This window comes from Sander lucioperca, chromosome 16, assembly GCF_008315115.2.
Source record: "Sander lucioperca isolate FBNREF2018 chromosome 16, SLUC_FBN_1.2, whole genome shotgun sequence".
Taxonomy (NCBI): domain Eukaryota; kingdom Metazoa; phylum Chordata; class Actinopteri; order Perciformes; family Percidae; genus Sander; species Sander lucioperca.
Window position 1 is genome coordinate 15,891,330 of NC_050188.1, and position 23,881 is coordinate 15,915,210.

Genomic DNA, 23,881 nt, shown 5'->3' on the forward strand with positions numbered 1-23,881 from the left:
AGCTGTCATTTACGTTTCTGTCGTTTGTTCTGGTGAAAGAGAATGGTAGTCATTTAATGGGATTATTCACCCTGAATGGACTCTACTTCCACACACACACACACACACACACACACACACACACACACACACACACACATCAAACCTCAGAGCAGATGGCTTTGGTAGTAAACAGTGACTGATGTTAGCTGTGGTGAAAGCTTTATAGAGAGAAGAGTGTTCATTCATATTGACAGGCTGGGCAGCAGGTTTAGTAAAACTGACCTGTAGTGGCGTTGGAGATCAAAGTTTGATCAACCAGCTTGAGCCGTAGAGTCTGTGTCATCATCAGATTGAGCACAAAATGATTTAGTGATACTGCAGTGAGATTTCTTTATTTCACAAGAAATTAATGTTATTTTGAAGAAATATTTGCATCAGAGCAGACATTTTTAAGTATTGTGAAAGTATATATTAAGTATATTTTCTACAACAGGTCTAAAATGTGTTTACATACTATAATGATTTGAGAGCGCAATCATCAATTAAATGTCTGTCAATATAGTCTCTTCTGATTTGTATTATTTACATTATGAATATTTGTTTAGCTTTTAAATGACATCTAGAACGTATATGGAGAATAATACTATTGTATGTATTGGTTAGGTACTATTTATTACAGTGGATCTGGATTGTGTGCAGTATTAGGATTAATGACTCAGTAATCAAAATAAATACATATATATTATAGTCATTCATTAACAGGACGTTAGTGGTACAGTTATGGATCATAAACTAAACCAGCAGGGCTATAGTGCATGTATCCTAGGATAACATTGATATGTACATTAATACATAATGAAATTTAATGAAAGACATTTAAGCAGTGTTGGGAAGGATGCTTTCAAAACGTATTCCAATACAGAATACATGCCTAAAAATGTAATTTGTAACGTATTCGTATTCAGAATACGTTATTTAATCTGAGTAACGTATTCTGAATACTTGGATTACTTCCACATTGAATTCCATTTTATAAGTGTAGGAATGCGGCCATCACATGCAGCTTACTAAACAGGCCTATTCTGGTGTGTTCTTCTGTTCTAACTGGCTGAATGTGTACCTGAACAAGCAGATTGATTGTTGTATTTGTAGTCCTGAACTGTATAATCTAACCGCAGTCTTGCTACCATGAGCTAATTTTAGCTAACGTTAGCTAGCATGTCAAACAGTCTTTCAACGGCTCTGGGGCTAGTAAATCAGCACATAGGAGAATGTAAAGTCGACTATAAAATAGCAAGGTGACCAGTAAAACTACAGCAGACGACTACCCTTGGCTAATTAAAAAAATAACTGCTTCTTCAGGTTTGAGGTGGAGTAATTTGGACGCTGAAAGGAGGTTGGTTGCTGGCAAGCAGAGGTTGCATTGCACAGTTATATATATATAGCTGTTTGAATTTTCAAGATAGAAACGCATTCCTGCCCTGGCTCTGTTGTGCCGGTTCCGGCTCCATCTCTACCTCCATCAGTGATCACGCAAATAGCTCATTTTTTCGTTTTCATATTGGGGCTTCTAGAAAATGCATGGAGTTGCCTTAATTTATTCAGAGAGTGAATAAACTCGTGAAACAGAAGTATTGTCATGTAATCCATTGATTTCAACAATGTAACTGTATTCTAAATACCAACTATTTAAATTGTAACTGTAACGGAATACAGTTACTCATAATTTGTATTCTGAATACGTAACGCCGGTACATGTATTACGTTACACTGTATTTAAGTCAGTGAAAAAGCAAGTTTTTAAAAAAACCTGATGAAGACATGGTGAGGTTGAAACTTTTTTTTTTTTTTTCAAAGATTATTTTTGAGCTTTTCCGCCTTTATTTGATAGGACAGCTAGGAGAGAAAGGGAAGAGAGATGGGGGAGACATGCAGGCAATCATCACAGGTCAGTTTCAAACCCTGGACCGCTGCGTCGAGGCATAAACCTCTCAATATATGTGCACCTGCTCTACCCACTGAGCCAACCCGGCCACAAACTGGTTTGTGTTTTAACCAATATGCCCAACTAAATATAGGCTTTTAATATAGCTCCTCTCTTCACTCTGTCTGAGTGCCAGAGGAACATTTTCTTTTCTGTGATAAAATAAATGTAATAATTTTGATTGGAAAGAATAGGCCGTTATGACACAACATACAGTAATATTAAACCAAAACTCCAAAATACCTTAAGACACTACTGGTACAAATCACAGAGGAAACACAGAGACGTTACACTGTACACACTGCTATCATTGTGTCCTTCCTTCTCTAAACAGACTGATGAATTTAAAAAAAAAGAAGTATTGACTGTGACTGGTCACCAGAGTGACATAACTGGTCAGTCATGTTGCTACAGCGATGGTTAGAATGGTGGTGGGGAGTGTGATAGCCACTCGCAGTACTTCCTCTCAGGAAGGGTGGACACTGTAGACTGACAATATCTGTGTGTGTGTGTGTGTGTGTGGGGGGGGGGGGGGTTCGAGGAATTAAAACACTGATTCTATCAAGAACACACATAAGCGCGTAGACATAATATTCTGTGATCATTTGTGTGTTATGACATCTGTTGAGATGATGCACATACACACGCATGGCTGCACACACAGTAGCATTGTAGATAAATGTGTGTTTGTAGGTTTCTGGATTCCTTCAGGCTTAATGAGTAGACAGCTGGCAACAGGGCTCTGTAATGCTGAAATTAAGTGTAGGTATTCATGCTTTATATTTAAAAATGAATAATACGAAATAGAAAATAGCTCAACAAAATGGATAATAACAAAAAAAGATATTATTATTATTATTATTATTAATATAGATTATTAATCCTTATGTGAATGATTTTGCCCTAAAAATGTAAAATGTTTAGTACACTGTACATCTTTAGGCCTCATTAGTCTCCCTTGAAATCAGTCAATTGCTTGTGTCTAAGTCACATTTAAAGTCAATAAATCAAAACAGTTGATTGTTTTTTGGTTGCAGTTTTAATTGTTAAACTGTTTTTTATTTTGTATAGAAACCTTAATGTGATGAGTGAACCAGTCTACTGTAAATCCACACATGCTTTTTTTTAAAGTCTGGTCTGTAGTGCACTAAATCCCCTCTAATCTTTATCTTAATCTATACATGGAGAACTATTTATAGTTACAGATTGTCTGTACTTTTTGTGTGCTTGTGTATTTTCAAGTGTGCTAAGTGCTTATGTGCATTTGGACAACACTGTCATCTATATACATTTTGATGCCCTTAATACTGAATATTTGTCATTAGATAAAAGCTCAAAATCATATGAGGGGGAAAAGGGGTTAAAAATGTCATTTTGTCAGGGGCGAATTCCTCTTCATATAAGTCACAATGTTTTTATATATACATCAGATGCACAGGATTATATATAACATTGTATGTGTGAGCGTGTAAGTGTGTGTTGTGCATCTTTATGTCTACAGAATAATGAATAATGTTCCTAGATGGATTTTCTTTGTCAGCTCCCCATCTGTCTACTCTCTGTGACATAACTGACCTAAAAAAGATCAGGTCTGAAAAACACAACCGTCACGCTACAAGTCTGTATGAGCACTCGCATATAATAAGATCTAAGTTACACTCCACATGAATGGGCACATTCTGATGTTTAATGGAGTGGTAACCAACAGTATCAATGTGTCTTTGTTAATATATTGATGTGAACTAAGAGTGCCCCTGGAATAAAGTGGTGAAGTCAATTTGATTGGAACCAGAGTGGACTATTAGTCAATCAATGTTTTCCTCCCTTAGTGTTTTTGTCAATCTGCACACACACACACACACACACACACACACACACACACACACACACACACACACACACACACACACACACACACACACACACACACACACACACATACTCATGCTTCTATTTTCAGGCGTATCAGCTAAATAATATTGCAAATAAAGTCAGTTTTATTGTCATTTTCTTTCTTTTCCCTCCCTCTCTCCTCTCTTCAGGCTAAAACTCTGCGGAAGTTGATTCAGCAGACGTTTAAGCAGGTAGCCAATCTCAACGATGAGCAGTGCATCCTGAAGTTCTTGGAGATACTTGCACCAATCTACCGCTATGACAAGGAGTGCTTCAAATGTGCACTTGGGGTAAGTTTCTTTCATTCTTGCCTTCAGTCTCCTGTGTCCTGATGTACTCTGAAATCTCTGGTTAGTTGTGTTAGGCTGACACCTTTTGGTGTTATCAGGTCCTGCATGTATCCAAGATATGGTGCTGTGCCACCGAGTGTCTTAAGTTATTTATACGATTTATGCCATGAGCTACAAATACTTCGATCTTGCCTTTTTGCTCTCTTCTTCTTTTAACTTGTATCCCTCCCCTTCTCTCTAATAGTCCAGCTGGGTTATCCAGGTAGAGTTAGCTATCGGGCCAGAGGAAGGGATCAGCTACCTCACTGACAAGGGATCCACGGTGAGTTCTTACCAAGACCACATCTTACTGCGCAGCCAGGTTTGAAGTAGGTTATAAATGGCCTCTGCTTGTAATGTTCCATATAACGAAAACATTTTCAACAGATGTTTTCTAGTCCACAAAAGTTAGCCATTTACTTCAACTGAAAGTACAGGCTTGACTCCTCACTCGTTCATTTGATTATATGAATAGGATTAGCATAGTTAACGTTACATTACATGTAATTTAGCTGATGCTTTTATCCAAAGCGACTTCCAATTATGTGCTTACAACCTTGAAGGTACAAACTCCAGACAACAAGAAGTAAGTGCAAGTATCTTAGCTTTAAATAAGCCAAACCACAAAGAGCCGACAATTGTAATTCTTTTTTTTTTTTTTTTTTTATGAACCAAGTTGGAGTTGAAAGAGCTGTGTTTTTAGCCTGTGGCGGAAGATGCGTAGGCTTTCAGCCATCCTGATGTCAATGGGAAGCTCATTCCACCATTTAGGAGCCAGGACAACAAACAATCAGGATTTCGTTCAGTGATTAGTTGGGACATGATTTATTTCTACTTTTTCTGTGTTCCTCTCTCTGTCCTCAGCCCACCCATTTAGCTAACTTTAACCAAGTTCAGTCCATCCAGTATTCTGCTATGGAGGAGAAGGACAGGAAAGGGATGCTACAGCTCAACGTAGCCGGAGCTGCCGAGGTACTACTTGTCTGTCTGTCTGTCTGTAAATTTGCTCTACAGGTACATTTTGTTTTAAAGCACACCATGAAAAAGTTTAGACACTTTTTCTCAACCTTCCTTAAATTCAGGAAGTGAATTTCTACCTTTCCCAAAAATGTATTTCAAAAACACAAGAGGGTCTTTATGAAACTTATGTACTACAGAGTGAGAACAATGCTGTGGGCTAATTTTTCAAAGTGTTCAATCTGTGAAGCTATGAAAGGTACAGAAGAACGCAAGGTACAACCATTTTCTCACGCTCAGTTTTATTGGTACGTTTTTAGTTAGGATGACCACTTTGGCCTCTAGCGGATACTAAAGAGCTACCATAAGCTGTAGCCCATTGTGGTGTATAGCTTGGCTACTAGGCCCTATGTGTGTGTCAGTGAGTGGCTGAGACTAATGGTTTTCCATGTATAGATTCCACATCATGGTTCTACTCACAGAGAAAGGGTTTCATAACACCCGCTGCTGTATTAGTGGAGTCTTTCCGTTTTATTTGTTTATTTTATAGTATTGGATTCAATCTCTCTCTCTCACACACAACAATACATGTACAAAACTACGCATGCACATACATACTGTGAGAGGTGTTTTCCCCTGACGTAAGAAGCAACTGGAAATCCCCACTGTGCTGTTATGTGTTAGTGTTTGTGTGAGTCTTTGGAGATTATGGCTCTTTGTAACAGGCCTGCCTCTGTTTGTGTGTGTGCAGCCTCTGACAGTTACGACAGCATCACTGACCATGGCAGAGAACTTGGCTGACTTGATTGATGGTTACTGTCGGCTAATCTCCATGGATACTCATTCGTTCATCGTCAGATTTCAGAAAGGTATGAATCTGTTGATCCCGACGTTCTATCCCGCCTCTTTAGTATTATGCAAAAAAAATTAAAATACAACCCTGTACACACCATACAGAGTGTTTACTTTGTTGTGGCAAAAATATACCATAAAAAAAGGGTTAAGAACAATTGTGAGATCTAAATTTCAGTGTTTGCTTTTGAGAAAAATCCATGAAAGTGCAATTTGCAACTGCACAGCTTCAGCAAATAGGGTTATGTCAATATAGATAATATCCCAAGAATATATGCCATCATAATGATAAAATAATACTTTAATAGATGTGATATAATTTCATATATTTTCAAAAAAATCCTAATGTGTGATAATGTTCTTTTCAAACTTTACAGTAAATAAATCAAAATGTTTTTAGACACCACAGACAGGAACTCAATAAAGTGTGATTGATTTGTACTTTTGGACTTTTACCTTATTCAGCAGAGCTTCCTAAAACATTGTTCATGCTGGCAAAATAGCAAAAGCTTTTTGTGATTTGGACATTCATTGTGCTTCACGTTACTCATTCTGATCCTGATGATGTGTGTTTTTGTCCTCTAGAGGGAGAGAGAGCACTGCCTTCAATCCCAAAGTAAGTACCTGTCTTATTCTTATTTTTGTGACATTCAAATTTGCATTACAAAAGTCTATAAACTGTCTTATATCACAACTGTAAGTCATCAGATCTGTTTCATGCAAAGAGGATGTGTTGTAAGGAGTTTTAATTGTAGGTTTACCAGTCCTGTCACACAAATCTTAAATTTCTAAGCCATTTTTTTCCCATCCTTAGCAGTTTAGCATTCTCACTGTTTTCTTATAACAGTTATGTGTTGGCATGTTGCCAGACTAATAAATACATTTTTTACGGCAACATTAATGGCAAATAGCTATTAAAGTCATGACCATGTGTGCTTTGGAGCCTCAGTGCAGCTCTGCTTCAAAATGAAAGTTGATCAGCCTCCTTGTCATTATTTGGGAAATCCTTTACACTCCACAGTTTTTCTGAAAAATAAAACTGCTAGTTATTCCCCTGTATAAGAAGGACAGTAAATCAGTCATTGGGACTTTCAAGGCAGCATCACTTTATCTATGGTTAGACATAAATACTTTTCTGAGAAACTGTTGTTGCTACGATATTATCTAAGAGTGCCAGTGAGCTTAAGTTCCTGTTTCACAGAGTCAGGCATTCTGACATTTTTAATAGGAAACTGCTTGTGTCATTGTCGAAAGTTTGTCACTCTGATAACATTTGACTTGCTTGGTATAGTAGGTTGACAACTAAATTTAGGAACACATGCAGGACAGGTGATACCAAACAAGTGTTAAACGTTTCTCCTCAAACTCATGTAGTAGTGATGGAATGTGGGACAGCTGCTTGTACGGCTCAGTGTAAAACTACAGGAGCTGAATCGTATGTACAAAAGCATCAATGGGAACGCTCATCTGAGTACTTGCACTCATACTCAGCATAACTGTAGAGCCAAGTGTGTGTTCATGTGTTGTGCTATTTTTTTATCTTTATTTTTTAATATGATTTGAATATTTGAATTTGTTTTTTGTTTGTTTGAATTTGTTATTGATTATTGATTATTTATTATATTCTAGATGTGTGCTGTGTGTCTGATATTTTGCTGCTGTATCACTGAAATTTCCCAATTTGGGATCAATAAAAGTCTATCTATCTATCTATCTATCTATCTATCTATCTATCTATCTATCTATCTATCTATCTATCTGTCTGTCTGTCTGTCTGTCTGTCTGTCTGTCTGTCTGTCTGTCTGTCTGTCTGTCTGTCTGTCTGTCTGTCTGTCTGTCAAATAATCTAGCTAGAAACGTTTTGTATACTGGTTCAGTTGACAAATATATATTGTGGTTCATTAAGTACTGATGATATTGGTTTTTAAGCTATTGTTGTTAGCGTTTTGTATCTCTCATTTAATATCTTGGGAACGTGTTCAACACATAGCTGAATAATCAATTAGTCGATTGACAGAAAATGAATTAACAATTTTGATAATGGATTTAGTTTTTCAAGAAAAGATGCCAAACATTCACTGTTTCCTGCTTCTCAATTATTTCACTTTAATATCATCATGAAATGAATATCTTTTAAGTTAAGACCTCATCTTGGGCTCTGGGAAATTTTGATGGGCTTTTTTCTTTTACTGTTTTCTGACTAAACAATTAATATTCTTATCGTAACAATAATTGGCAGATTAACCTATAATGAAACTGTCTGTTGCAGCCCAGTGGTCTTACATTAACATGGCAGTTCAGTATGTCCATAAATAAATGACGTCAAAACTCTAAAAAGACTAATCAGTTTTGAAAAGGTTTCATGACCAAACTATTTATCAATAATTCAGCCTGCATTTTGTTTTTGTTTTAGAAAAAGAGAAAAACTAAACTGGGACAACTTAATTTGAGCCTTTTTATTGGGTTTTTGGCTCAGATCTGCAGGGCCGTAAAAACAAAAACAAAAACTTAATGGGAAACGCTGGTACTGTGGTACAATGTGGAGTTCATTCTGTTTGTTTATCTGTGACCAAAGAAGCCTGGACGTTGTGTGTTCACATTTCACTGTCACTTGATGAAATTCAAACACAAACTTTCTGCTTTACTTTTGGTCATTTCAACTCAAATCTCTCTTTTTTTCTCCTCTCTCACTCTGTCTGTGGTCAAATAAGGAGATACGTTTAGGAGCCAAATATTTTCCACTTAGGGTTTTTAAACACTTGGGTAGTCTCCTCCTCTTTCTCTCGTTCTCTCACTCTGTTTCTTTTTGCTCTCTTTCTCTTTCTCTCTGCCTGTTATGGTCTGTGATGTAAAGATCGTAGTAGAGCTCAGAGGACACAGACAGAGAAACCACGGCAAAGGCAGAGAGATAATTTAAACAGTAAGGGTTAGTTTACAGAAGCAGTTTCAACAGGCTACAGTACTCTTTTAGTGAGATCTGGCTTAAAAAGTCACTGATATGTTTGTTAAAGAGGCTTCGATTTGACCTAGGTATATCTTGTGTTGTGTGTAAATGTTATGTTCTTAATTTGTTTCTTCTTCTTTAGAGTGTCCAATAATGAGAAAAAATTAGAAGCAGTCAGGAGTGGAGTAAGAGCTATCTCTGTCTCAGGTAAGATAAAAATCACACACACACACACACACACACACACACACACACAAACACACAAACACTTACAAATTGACAGGTTTAGGAGCAAGATGAACACTGTCTGATAGCTTTCTTGGCTCCAACTACTGTCTTTCTTCCTCTCTCCATTTCCTCCAACATCTGTTTTCTCTCTCACTCATCTCTCATTGTTTTCTTCTCTGTCGGGACTGCCTCTCCCTCTCTCTCTCTCTCATCCCGTCCTCTCTGTTCCTGCTTTTTTTTGTTTACTTCCTCCTCTCCCCCTCGGTCTTCCACACTTCTCTCCTCTGTACAATCACCCTTTTTCTTTTTTTCCCTCAAACCCTGGTTTTCTTTCCTGCCTGATTGGCTGCAGACCTAGTGACATCGACGCCTCCTAAGCCAACCAAGGCGCGGCGTTTCCTCCTCCCCTTTGTCTTCTGTTCAGATTCGCCGCCCAATGGTATCCTCGGCTCTCATTGGAGTTAGTGGAGGAGCGCGTCCACAAAATTGTGATGTGGCGGAATAATATGCCTGATTTGATGATCATACTTATTGGGTAATATTACATTGCAGTAAAGATGGTGTACAGAAAAACCTAGAAGAAGGAAAGAAACCTATTGATGAAATCAGAAACAAAATTGCATAATAATTGCGTAGTAATTGAGTTGTTTGAAGTATTATTTTGTCTTCCTAGGTTGATTTATAGCACTAATTTGGTCCAGAAAACCAAAATATTAACGCAGTTTTAGTAAAAATGGTTTTGTGGATTTAATCACTTGTATCTGCTGCATCACAATCTCATTTTTAAGGATGCATTCTTCTACTAATCTATCTTTGTCCTCAGTGCCTGGTTGCTTTGACTAATTCAGTTTTACACACACACACACACACACACACACACACACACACACACTTCAACCACAGTAACTGCTTGTGTGGTGCTGCTTATAACCAAGCCAATGCTCTTTAAATCTGACTGGGAAACAAATGGAATTGTGCAGTACTTTCTAACTAAGAGGAAACTCTTTAAACCCTGAGGCAGATGTGTTTTTCTTCCTATCACTAAACAGTTTTTACGTTTTAACTTTCACATTTAAGAACAAGTATTTAGTTTTGAGCCTACCTGCTGACAAAGGCAAAAGGCTTAAGATGGACATTTTCCATTTTCCTCTTTCTAAAAATCTAACTTTCATTCAACAGAGCTATGTGACTGGAAATAGCTAGTGCTGACATACAGACTAAATGTTTCTCTTAGTTCTAGGGTCTTAGTTCAGCACATACCATGCTGTTGAGGTCACTATTTGGTTATTTTTAATCATTATTTTCAGTGTTTTATATCAGTAAATTCAAGTCAAGTCAATCAAGCGGCAGAGCTTAATTCATGGCAGGCTGGCCAAGTGGTTAGAAAGATCGTTCTTCCATTTGAAAGATTCAGGTTTAACCACAAAGTATCTGCCCTGTAAAAGTGTCCTTAAGCAGCTGGGGAAGAAGTTCTGTAGGAAGGAAAGACAGTTGAAATGACTTATGTAAATGAAAATGTAAGCACCTAAATGCTATTGAGTGTTGTGATTCTACTGAAATTCTCTCCATCTATTATCTATATAATGTGTTCTGTACCAAGTTAAATGGATGAGTAAGTGTCCTCCTAAAAAAACAGGTAGCCATTGCAAGGATTTAAAGAAATAGCTGCATCCTCTGTCCGCCAACCATACATTAACTCTCTTACAAATATTTACTGCGTGATGCAGACATCATACTTCATTGAAACCATACTGAAGTTCAAATGCTGCCTTGTGTATTGCTGCCATTTCTTGCATTAGTTCATCTCACCTACATGTGTCTGCGCAGCATCAATGAAAGTTGTTAACCCTGCTTTTTCACCGGAGATATTTTGGAACTTTGCTAACTGCTTGCTGAGTGTTTGGCTTTGCAGATCCTGCAACATCGACCATGTTGTTTCAAGGCTTTTCATGCTCTAACCGCTCTCTCTTCTCTCTCCCTCTTTTCTCTCTGGCTCCTGGTTTTCTCTCTGTCCTTGCTGCTTTCTCTCTCTGTTCTCCTCCTCCTCTGCTGTCCTGTTTCCTGCATGCTCTCCTGGACCCCGCAGAAGATCTTAGTGGGGATGGTAAAGTTTCGCTGTTGTTTATCATTCTCTCTGTTGTCTCTTCTCTATAGTCCTCACTCCAACACACTGCAACCTCCTGGGAAAGGGTAGCGTGTGTGTGTTGGTGTGTGGGTTGATGTTTATGCATGCATTCCTAGATCTTTAACAATGGTGCTAAGTGTGTGCTGTATTATGAACATATAGAGTGATTTAAATAATTTAGAATAAAATGTTTCTTTAGCTAAATGTGTTGTTTCTCATCTTTCTCAGTGATTAGAAACATTAATACATCACCAGTAGCTTTAATGAGTTTGATGTGTTAGTCCAGCTAGAGTGGTTTACTATTTTAGTATTGTGTTTGAGTCTATTTGTGATTTTCTAAATTTTAAAGATGTCTGCTTTCAACAATTGGATACAAAATAATTTCTCTTTAAAGGAACTTCTCCAAACCGCTCTCTCTCTCTATACACACGCACACGCACACACACACACACACACACACACACACACACACGCACGCAAAGTCATGCACACGTGTACTCTCATGCACACAGAGTGGAGTAGGGAGAGGTTGCTGGATTCAAGAGCGGGTGCATTCCTTGCTATAATGGGCTAACTAGATCTCTCTCTCTCTCTCTCTCTCTCTCTCTCTCTCTCTCTCTCTCTCTCTCTCTCTCTCTCTCTCTCTCTCTCTCTCTCTCTCTCACACTCACACACACACACACACACACACACACACACACACACACACACACACTATCGCTCCACTGAAAACAGAAAGAGACATATTTAGACCAGACAAACTTAGAAAGGGTTGATTCTTTAGAAGAAATCCCAAGCTATGTGAGTGAATATGCAGCAATACAAACAATGGACTTCACAGTACAAACTAAGAAATATGTTTAAAAAAATCTTAATATATAGAACTTAAACAATTAAAGTAATCTGCAGATTTAAATGCAAACAAACAAATTGGAAAAGGTTGAAGAAACGGTTTAAAATCAGCTGGACACAGTTTATTATTAAATGTATGGAGACATTGACAAGCCTGGCTTCTGTTGCATAGTTTTATTGAATAAACTATGCCTGATGAAGGCCACCATTTGTTGGCTATGTTGTTAATGCTATGTTGTTTATGGTCATCTAATCTAATTTATCTAATAAAGCACATTTTAGTAGCAGCAACAAAGTCAGCAGAGCTGTTGCTTTTTATCCAGCTTATATGAAGACATTTTTAGAGGTGCAGTCCTTTCCTCTCAAGTAAAACATAAATCATGCACCGCAATGGTTTGGCAAAAGTCATGCCTGTTTCATTAAACTTTTTGTAAACCCTTCTGATATTGGATATTGTACTGATAAACTAATAGTAGTAAAAGTTACAAGCTTAAAGCCTACAGTAATTTAATACACTTCTTTGCTTTCTTGCTGAGAGTTACATAAAAATATGAATACCTCTCTCATGTCATGACCGATAAATATCTATGTGAGCTTTAGAGGTGCTGGTTGGAGGATTTTGTTTTATAGCTTTGACCATAGAGTATAAAAAATAGTGGATGTAGCATTCGTGATGTCACTCATTGGTTTGTGGACTGCCGTTTTGAAGCCTCGAGTTTGGCAATACGGCGTTGTGATACTGATACTGGATGTGATGATTTCTGAGGAGCGGGTGGAGCTGGGGAGGATGATGCGGCCAAGCCAGTGTTGTTTATGGTTGCAATGGTGCTGCGCTAAGCTAAACGCTAAAGGGGGAAAGTTGCTGATTTTCAACCTTTCTGAAGCGAGTCAACCAGTGTAAATGCAGACCTCCAGTTACTGCTTCCATTCATCTGCATGTATGGCAGAACAGAAAATCAGCAAACTTCCCCTTAAGTTAGCAGCTAACGCTAGCAGTAGCTAGCTAGCTTGGTTTGCATGACGCTAAACATGACATTTTTAAGCGACTAAATGTTCCAATTAACTTTAATGAAGTGAGAAGGTCAAAGTTAAATATTAAAACCTGGGCAACTCCCAAAGACAAGTTCATGGCTATTTTAAGTACACAGTGCCATGGTTAGCATTGCTAGGCCTCTGTCCTGATTGGCAGGTCGGTGTGTAGCCACGCCCTAAAGAATGCCCTGCTTTATCGTCAATTTTAAAATAAACGTGACCATAATTTACAAAATGAACATCATGCTGTATTGAAGAAAACTTGAAAGTAGCGATTTAGGCCATAAACTCATGAAAATGTCCACTGAGGTAACAAATAAAGTGAGAAGTAGTCATTTTCCCAAGGACTTCTATAGAAACTGCTATATGATTTGATTGCTAATGTTAGCAATCAAACAATCATAGATGGCTAAAATGTTTTTGAAATGATTTCCATCTTCTGTTATTGTTTTTAATGAGAAAAGTTTATTATTTTATGGATTTCAGAAATTTCAGTATGACACAGACACGCCCACCTTGTGACGCCTTGTTCAGCCGGATCTGTATCCCTTGGCGTTATGCCGTAAACCGTTTGAATCTGAGCATGCGCAACTCACATCTGCACTCGACTCACATCGGGTAGTGATATAGTTGCCCCCTGCTGGAAATTAGATAGAATGCAGGTTTAAGGCTCTTGCGCAAAGGCTTCACTTGTCAGACCCGGTCGGTTCGTCCATTGTTATTATACAGTCTATGTTTTGGACAGAGTCCGGCTACAACTCTCCTGGCTGTAGTTTCATATTTACTGTAAAGACATGAGGGTGGTATCGATCTTCTCATCTTACTTTGGCAAAAAAGAATGTATGGCCTATGTATTTCCCAAAATATCTGAACTATTTCTAACAGTTTTCATTCACCTTTACTACCATCCAGTGTATTATTTAGCCTGCCTTACATTAACAACACGTCTAGCCAGAAGTGATTTCTTCGGCTTATTCTACATGGTAGGCTCTACATGGCTGACTATCTTGGGAAAATCATCCACAGGCTTTAGAAAAGGATTTCCGATAAATTTAGGGACACGTTCCCACAGAGCCTGATAAATCCTGGGCAGAGCTGTGAGGGTAGTGTTCAGGACAGCAGATGTTTGACTCTTGTTTCCAACAGCTGAGTCTGCACACTGATTTTATTTTAAACACCACCATCTGGTTAGGATAGACTCGGTCCATCTTTTCCTTTTCCTGCTGGCTCTTTTCTCTCCCTCTCTCTCTGCCTATCTGTCTGATTCTGCACAGATTTGATACTAAATGTTACCATCTGCCTACATGACAGCTAGATCCACTATTTCTTTCTCTTAGTGTCACACTCTCTCTATTCTTGTATCCTTCCTCCTGTTTTTCCGTATATTTTATTTTCTACTTGTCTCTTTCGAACGCTCTCTCCTTTCTGTCTTGGTCTCTTCTCTTTTTCTTTTCCTCCACTCCTCCACCAACACCACAGTTATCCCCTGCAGCCCAGCTGCTCTCACACAGACAGATATGCACAACACATGCTCAGCTGACACTCTCCGCCAAGTGTGTGTGTGTACAGAGAGAGAAAGAGAGGAGCTACGTGGGTGTTGCTTTGCCCAGGAGTTGCTGAAACTCTGAGTTAGCTAGTTATTTCTTAGTTTTATTGTGCAGTTTTGTTTTTTAATGCACACGTGTTTGTGTGTGCATCGGTGACCCTTCATACCATAGCATAGGCACGGTAAACTGAACATGTGCAGGATTTTACCATTGTTTGTGTATGTTATTTTCAACTTGCGTACTTACTTTATTCTCTTGCTGGTTTTTTTACACCGTTTGTATCTCATGTTACAGAGACTGATGACTATGCTGAGATAGTTGATGAAGAGGACACATACACCATGCCCTCCAGTAAGTAACTTATTTAATCTTCTCTTTCGTCTAACATCTACTGACTAAAATAATTTGTACTCAAGAAAATGAGCTTGTGTTGCACTGCAAGAGAACTATATAATGACTGTTTCAATGTTATTTTTCTGTCAAATCCTTGCATTCTCAAACAAACATTCATTTTGTTCTGCTATCTAATACGCCAAGTGTGGTGTGATTCTTTTCCAAGAAACATACTCACACAGGAAACATCAGAGAAGTTACATTAAACCACTTTTGGTTAGGTAGCGGCTAATCAAATTCAAGCCAGTCTCAGCGTCTCACATAAACAACGGAGACACCGGCTGGGGGTCAGAGAGGCTGCAACTCCTACTGTATAACTCCGGTTGGTTGGACACACATGGCATCTGCCAAATTCATTCATATGTTACTCAAAACCCTGAATGTGCTGCTAAGTTTGGCGGAAGCCCTGTGAGTGGTGGTTTTAAGCCTCTGTTCCAATACATTTAATATGGATGTTTGGGCCAGTACAAAGTACTCATGTATTTGATTGCGTTGACAACTTTGAAAATGGACTGTGTTCTTCTTTCCTCCCACAGTCCTTTTCTATCTTTCTCTGTCTGGCTTTATTTCTTTGCTTTTTTTTGGTCTTTCTGCGACTTCCTCTAAACAGACTTTCTGCAGACTTCTGACATATTTTCCTACGCTGAGTCTGTATGCGTGTCCATGTCATACCGTCTGCTGTATGTATATAATAAAGATGTATTCCAGTAATGACTTTTAACCATTATGTGGTAGTATTCATTCATTAAATTATTTATTAACTAAACATCAGGTAAAGAATCAAATGGTTCAATTATCTGTGTGTGTGTGTGTGTGTGTGTGTGTGTGTGTGTGTGTGTGTGTGTGTGTGTGTGTGTGTGTTTTCTGAGCTATTTTCAATCTTAAAGCAGCTGTCTGGCTCTCTCGCTCTTCATCTCTCTTTCTTCCTCTTTCTCCCACCGCCAACACAGTCAGCTATGGAGTAGTTGAAGGTAAAACTCCCTCTCTCTCTCTCTCGCTCTCTCTCTCTCTCTCACACATTCTGTCCTACTGAAATGCCTTTAGATTTTACATTTTCGTTCATATTTTTCTTTGCCGGGCACTAGACTACGTTGTTATCAGAATTCCTCCATTAAAAACTAATTAGCGCAGCTTCTAGCAAGTTAGTTTGTTAATTTAAAAACAACAATTCCTGTTGATCTACATGAGTAACAGTATCAATGATGCAACTCCAGTTAGGAACCAGTGTACACAAGTTTTCTTTCAACATCAGTGTCTGGCAAAGAAAAATAAGATACCTATCCAGATTGTTGTTGACTTGTGGTTGTTGGTAATTTGTAGAGTGCTGTTCATTTGGGTCTTGTGTTGAAAATGAAAGGGAGGGCCAATCCCTAAACAATGCAAGATGTTACTTCATAAATAGTTTAATCAGAAGTCTCCCCAGACCTTTTGGGCTAAACAATCGCACAGTATTATATATTGTTTATTGGCTCGGTTCTCATTTCACCATCATGTTGGTTATTATGACATTTTTATGTCTTTATCGGGATTTATTATCATGGTCGTATGTTGTTGTTGTCATCTTTGGATTCATTTGTGTTTGAAGCACTTATTAATTTCCTGCAAATACAATGCTGTATGGATTATTGCATTACATTTCTTTCTTATAATGGAATGTGTTTTGGTTACGCTGTTGTTTATCTGTTGTTTGAGTCAAATTGCCAAACTTTGTTTAGCCCGACAGATACTTAAACTTGAACAGGATAAGTTCCTAGTGGTCAGTGTCGTGCGTAAACCTTTTGAACTCATTATTTAGTGCATTTTTACTGCGTTGGTTGGCAGCTGACATTAATGCACCTCTTTAGAAATGTTTCATGACCTTTTTAACAAGGCAGAAATATTGATAACACATAAATGTCAAAGCATGTGGATGTCAGTTGCTTTGTTTCAATTCTTTTGGACATACATACTGAACATAAAAAGCTCACTGCAGACATGGGACATATTAAATACACTTCAGATCCATCAGTTAATATTATATTAATTTTAATATTAATACATTACTGAAAAGATCCAGGCCTGGGCGTTCTTCTCGGCTTTGCAAAGTGTTTTAGAAATGGGCTCTTGATGTCTACATGCACAGAGCACTCCAGGTTTTAATCTATCTTATTTAGAACAACTTGTTTATGTGTTTCCCTGTAGCCCCATTTCGATGTGTCAGTATGCAGGAATAAACAGACATTCTAATGGGACTCTGGTGCGCATGTAAACAGATTTTTATGAACCTTATATTTTGCCTGTTAAATGGGTTTACTGTATGCTGGTGTGTTTTGTAATTTTGTGTGGTAGTGTACATGTCAAGGTTTGTTGAGTTAGAGGTGTTAGGGGGAGGGAATATAATCTGAATGTGCAAACCTGGGTCGACAGGTCTTTTTTGTTGGTTTATTTTAGTCTAATCTGATTGCCAGTGAGTGGGGTTCACCAAAATGGACGATCATTTGACTGCCTGTAAAGTTAGAAATAATTTCAAAGTAACTTAATTTACTTTTCTGTGATAAAAACGATGACCTGAGACCATCCAAATTGTCTCGTCCTGGTAAACCCCATCCATGTGGTCCGAGTTAAGCATGTCAAATGTGATGGGTCTTTGTCATGTTTCCAGTATATAAAAAACACAGCAGATAAATGTATAAATCTCACTTTTTACACTTTTTTCTCTTTTCTTCTTTCCTCCTCTCTCAGCACGGGATTATGAGATCCAGAGGGACAGGATAGAGTTGGGCCGCTGTATAGGAGAGGGTCAGTTTGGAGATGTACACCAAGGAGTCTATAACAGCCCGGTATGTGAAAATACACACACACACACACACACACACACACACATGCATAGGCACACTTTTTGTGTACCCACCAATAAATAATCAGACATATGTAGGACAAATAGAAGGTGCAAAAAAAACCCACATCAGTTTTGATGTGATTGGATACAAGATGGTTGTCAGTTTTCAGTCACAGAAAATGAAAGTGGCTTTCATGTCCTTCATTGTCTGGTAGTTACTTATCATCCAGCTAATAAATAATAATACAAATAAAAAAAGTATTCTCAAGTTGGCACCCTAACAAGTATAAAGATTAGATTTATTACTGCTACTTCATAAACTGAACACATTGAGTTACAAAGTTTAAAAATGTTTTTGTCCAAATTGATAATTTCAAGTAAATTGTAGACAGAGTTTTGTTTCTACAGTTGTTAAGAGTTTTATCTGTTGCATTAAACATTGATTTAAACATATTATGTGCCTATGTTTGCTACATTGTAATATACTATCAACATCCCTTATTTGTGATACTGATTTCAGCCAGCCTTATACTGTATTAAGTACAATCTGCTAACGTGTACTGCAGGACAAACCACCTCTACCTGTTGCCATTAAGACCTGTAAGAACTGTACATCAGACAGCGTCAGAGAAAAGTTCCTACAAGAAGCATGTAAGACCACACTGTTTTTTTTTCCCCTGACTTATTAGCAAACCATAACTCACTTCATACATACTGAGTGTGTTAATGTGTGTGTGTGTGTATGCACTTGCCTTGCAGTGACAATGCGTCAGTTTGACCATCCTCACATCGTCAAGCTGATCGGAGTGATCACAGAAAACCCTGTTTGGATCATCATGGAGCTGTGTACGCTTGGAGAGGTACGTCTGAGGATAATGTTCTGACATACGGACAGAGTCGAGTAGAGTGTGTGTCACTTCTTGTCAGTATAGAAAGGAAACTTGTAAGTCATGATGGTAGGTGCCTAGGAAAAGCCTGACCTGGAAATCCCTTATATTAAGAAAAGAAAAATCCACTGTTTACTCTTGCATGTCAAATACTTCAAGGTAAGGTTTTGCTGACAGACCATTTACCAGTGTGAGATGGTGACATGCATTGACGTAGGATCTGCTATGTTCTATTAAATAACACTATATAAAACTATTTCTCTATCTTTACACCGTCCCTGTTTTTTTGTCCGTCTTTTTTTCTCTTTCTACAGTTACGTTCATTCCTTCAGGTGAGGAAGTACAACTTGGATTTAGCCACTCTCATTCTGTTCGCCTACCAGCTCAGCACAGCGCTCGCATATCTGGAGAGTAAACGCTTTGTGCACAGGTACATGAACGCACGCACGCACACACACACACACACACACCACACACACACACACACACACAAATACATACATTATACACACGCACAAGTGTGTATAATAGTACACAATAGTATAGTTTAACTAAGGAATATGAGGGCATATGATTACAAGTACTGGGTTCACATTGTTATTATCATGAGTTTTGATTTTTGATGTAATCTTAAAATAAATGTTGTTGCCTGTTACAGACACTATGGTTTTTAGTTTGAGGGCACTATATGCTGCATACATTTTACTTCCTGCAGTTTGTAGCAAATATGGAGTGGTTTTCAGGCAAAGCTGTGGTGTTTCACACTACTTTCTCATACTCTTTGATAGATATTTTGCATCCAAGAAATGACAAATAACATCTATGATTCAGGCCTAATGCCAGCTATTATTGACTTACAGGGACATAGCAGCACGCAATGTGTTGGTCTCTTCAGTCGACTGTGTGATGCTCGGAGACTTTGGTCTGTCACGATACATGGAGGACAGCTCTTACTACAAAGGTAATGATACTCAAACACACACACACACACACAGCTCTGTATTATGTTGTGACACAGAACAGTGTTCACTGATGTTTTCAATGTGTCTAAGACAAATTTTCTGAGCAGTGCTGACGTGAGACCAGTTTGTTGTCCAGTAACACTTTTCTAGTTGCCAGTGCTTTAGCACCACCAACAGGTTACATCAGGATACTGCAGTTTATCTGGACTTATTGCACATGTTGGCATGTTATGAAAACAGTCTTCTTCTAGTCTCTATTGCCCTCTCAGTTATTGCAAAATGTACCAGCAACCCGATGATGAATTTCAAATGTAATGTAGTCATAAAATCTTAACATATCTGTGTTTGTCTTTGTCTCAGCTTCTAAAGGTAAACTTCCTATCAAATGGATGGCTCCTGAATCTATCAACTTCAGAAGATTCACCTCTGCCAGTGATGTCTGGATGTTTGGTGAGTTATGATAATTTATGTCTGTATGCGTGTGTTGTGTTAGTTGGAAAACATATTTACTAGGGCTGTCAATCGATTCAAATTTGTTATCGTGATTAATCACGAGTGTCCTCGTTAACTCGCGATTAATCGCACATTTTTTTATCTGTTCTAAATGTACTTTAAAAGGGATATTTTTGGTATTTGAGACTCGACTACTCCGTAGGTAACTCAATCCACATCAACAGTACATTAAAATAACTTTAGTATTGTACAGAGAACCAACTGGAAGGGCTTTGAAACTCAACTTGCCATTCAAAAGACCCTTTTCTTTATCCATTTCTGCTCAAGAAGCATTGTTTCTGCTAGCCATCCACTTCTGTTCATGGATGTATTAAGAACCGCTCCCGTTCCTCCGTTCCTTCCGTTAAGAAAAATGAGTGCCGTTAAAAGGAATTTGCGTTTTTTTGACAGCCCTTATAATTACAGTACCATCATTCTATATCATCTAAGGAAACAGCCCCAAAGAACTACGTATGTTTGTTCCTCTCTGTAGGTGTGTGTATGTGGGAGATTTTGATGTATGGCATCAAGCCTTTCCAGGGCGTGAAGAACAATGATGTGATTGGCAGGATAGAGAACGGCGAGCGATTGGCTATGCCTCCTCAGTGTCCGCCCACCCTCTACAGTTTGATGACCAAATGTTGGTCGTATGACCCAAGCAAGCGACCGCGATTCACTGAACTCAAAACACAACTCAGGTAGTAAAATGTTTTTGTCAGTTTGTGCTTACAAGTGCTTGTGTGTTGAATATTAATTACACTTAAGGCCATTATACTAATATTATAGTCATGCTTTGCAGTGTTTGTAATGCCACTTGCATGTTACATAGTCAGGTTTTTTTATTCTTTAAAGTTGCCATGTGTAATATTTTTTAAATTCTATTAGTAAAGTTAAAGAGTAAAAGCAAGGATTAAAACTGGTCAATGACAAAGACAAGGAGCTTTTTGTTTTAGTTTGATGAATGCCCCTTTTTTTAGCATGTGATTTTGCATTTATCAACAGATATTATATTAATTTTGTCCATATTGTCCAGCCCGAATGTCCTTTGTGTTGTTAGAGCTAGTTTCTCTCCAAATGAAGAAGAATTTTCCTTTGGATTTAATTTTCTCCCATCATAAAGGTGTTAAAAAGTTTTTCCCCCGCAGTTGATTTATTTTCTCGTACTGAGAAACAATTTTTCGTTCTATTGGTCCATCTATTTACATAAAGAAGAAGAGCACTTATTAAGATGAGTTCTTGTGTATAACTTTTGTAGCACCATACTGGAGGAAGAGAAGCTTCAACAAGAGGAGAGACTTCGAATGGAGATGAGGAGACAAGTCACCGTGTCCTGGGACTCTGGAGGGTCTGATGAAGCACCGCCTAAAGTACAAATAAATGATCTCTTCGCTGTTTCTCTCTGATTCTTTTTAGTTTTTCAGTACATGTGTTTGGCATGGCTGATAAACACAAACTCTTATCTTTCTGTCTGCAGCCCAGTAGACCAGGTTACCCCAGTCCTCGTTCCAGTGAAGGCTTCTTCTCCGGCCCCCAACTCAACCACTTCCCGGTACAAAACACACATACACACACACACACACACACACACACACACACACACATGTACAGACACACACGCACATACACACACACACATACACACACACACACACACATACACACAAACACACACACACACACACACACACACACAAAGCTCCCATAGTGAGGATACTGTGCTCCTCTGTTCCTTCTCATCCACTGTGGCTGCAGCAGTGTTTTCCTTTAAATTCAAGAGGTTTTAGGTGGCAACATCAGCAGTGTGCAGAGGAAGAATTCAGGACTCTTTAAAGTCTTACAGGAATCTTTTATTATTATTATTATTATTATTATTATTTTTTTAAGATTATGTTTTGGGGCATTTTCAGCCTTTATTTTTATAGGACAGCAGAAGACATGAAAGGGGAGAATGAGAGAGAGAGAGGGGGAATGACATGCAGCAAAGGGTCGTAGGTCGGAGTCGAACCCTGGCCCGCTGCGTCAAGGAGCAAACCTCCACACATGGGCACCCGCTCCACCAACCGAGCCATCCAGGCGCCCAGGAATCTTTTAAGAGCAAACACATACTGTAACCTATTCAGAAAAGGTCCTCAAGGAAAACACCACTGATACTTATTTAAGAAAAATATACTGTACAGTATCAGAAATAGATAACAAAGTATTTTCTTTCAAGAAAAATGAATGCGTTTGTGGTAGTGACAGCACAATTAACTCATAAAAATATATGATCAAGATGAAATGCGGATGAGGTCTGGAAAAATATGAATAGAACCTTTTTCAGAAGTTAATAGATTAACTAAACAAGATTATTGTTAAATATAATACATGTTTTTATTATTTTCAGACCCTGCCATCTCCACCATTTGATGCAAAGATAATTGAAAGTGGGCAGTGTAGAAATTCAGCACACAATACAACTTTGACTAAGTTAAGGTCTGGAAAAAGAGCAAGGAGTATTAAATCACAACTTCGTAGGAGTGCTGTCCAAAGGTCCATCAATCACAAATCTTTAAAACGTACCAATACATTTTCATCCTACCACATTGGAAACATATTTTGTCAGGTTCTGAATCATGAATCATCTTGTCTCTGAAATGACCGGGTTGAGCACTATCATCACAATGAAGGCCGGCCCAGTAAAGTCAGTATCGAGTCTGAGTTAACTCAGAAGACAGACTGTGTTGGAAGGCAACAAGCGTGCGCTGCATGTGTCAAAGTCAGAAAGAGAAATGTGAAGGCAGAGAAACTGAGAGAGACTTTCAGTGCAGTTAATTCTCTCCTCATAAACCGAGCAGACAGCAGGCATTTCCTGTAGTGCTAAAGCCACACACACACACAAAATAAGCAGCTCTCGCTCTCTCTCTCTCTCTTGTCCTTATAAGGAGTGTATAATTTGAACTGCTATTTAAGTCAAACTTGATCATATCACACATAAGAATAACATCTGTATATATTGGTAGCATGTGTTACACACCAGACTGAGAGCAGCTGATGTGCCGTACAAAAACTCCCATCATTCTTTGAGGCCTTTTGCCCAATCAGGGCTTGTTATTTTAAACAGTGCTTACTAAGTGTTAGTGGGATTAGTATTATTATTTCAGAATTATTCATTGGTTAGTTACTCCGGTTCTGCTGTGATTCAAAGAACCTTTCTATGAGTCTTTTTGAAATGTGGGTTCACCCTCAACTCTGCTGTTTGTCATTAGTCAAGTGTTGTAATCCAGACAGGGAAGGATAAGGGTAGTTTGAGATAACTAGTCAATTAACAGTGTTGTTACCTTCATGTGTCTTCCTTTACTTATGCATTTCAAATGTGTTCTCATTTCTTTTGCTTTATTGCTTTTAGTTGAGTTGTTCCTGTTCAGTTTTCTCCAAAGTCAACCTTTGTTTTTCACGCCCCCGAGCTGAAAAAAATACACTAACAAACTACAAACTAACTATGTTATGGTTAGATTTTATACCATGTAAAGGTAAACAGTAAATTGACCAGTTGATGTATTTTCTTATTGTTCATATACTCATAATAATTCTTCAGAATTTGGTCTTGGGCCATCAAAACAACTAA

The 23,881-nt window shown here is 38.2% G+C and overlaps 1 protein-coding gene across 18 annotated transcripts in view; it reads left to right on the forward strand.

Annotated features, from left to right (window-relative positions):
- Positions 1 to 23,881, forward strand: part of ptk2aa (protein tyrosine kinase 2aa) — a 69,200-nt gene that overhangs the window by 33,898 nt on the left and 11,421 nt on the right. For 7 of the 18 annotated variants that reach the window (XM_035992859.1, XM_035992860.1, XM_035992854.1 and 4 more), the window contains 19 exons: positions 4,009 to 4,149; positions 4,394 to 4,471; positions 5,053 to 5,160; positions 5,897 to 6,014; positions 6,583 to 6,613; positions 9,084 to 9,148; positions 9,522 to 9,608; positions 11,256 to 11,273; positions 15,020 to 15,076; positions 16,069 to 16,089; positions 17,840 to 17,937; positions 18,503 to 18,587; positions 18,696 to 18,796; positions 19,138 to 19,253; positions 19,684 to 19,784; positions 20,146 to 20,235; positions 20,771 to 20,975; positions 21,533 to 21,644; positions 21,752 to 21,826. In XM_035992859.1, coding sequence (XP_035848752.1) covers positions 4,009 to 4,149; positions 4,394 to 4,471; positions 5,053 to 5,160; positions 5,897 to 6,014; positions 6,583 to 6,613; positions 9,084 to 9,148; positions 9,522 to 9,608; positions 11,256 to 11,273; positions 15,020 to 15,076; positions 16,069 to 16,089; positions 17,840 to 17,937; positions 18,503 to 18,587; positions 18,696 to 18,796; positions 19,138 to 19,253; positions 19,684 to 19,784; positions 20,146 to 20,235; positions 20,771 to 20,975; positions 21,533 to 21,644; positions 21,752 to 21,826 — 1,707 coding nt within the window. The other 11 variants (XM_035992855.1, XM_035992865.1, XM_035992858.1 and 8 more) reach the window with 9 other exon arrangements.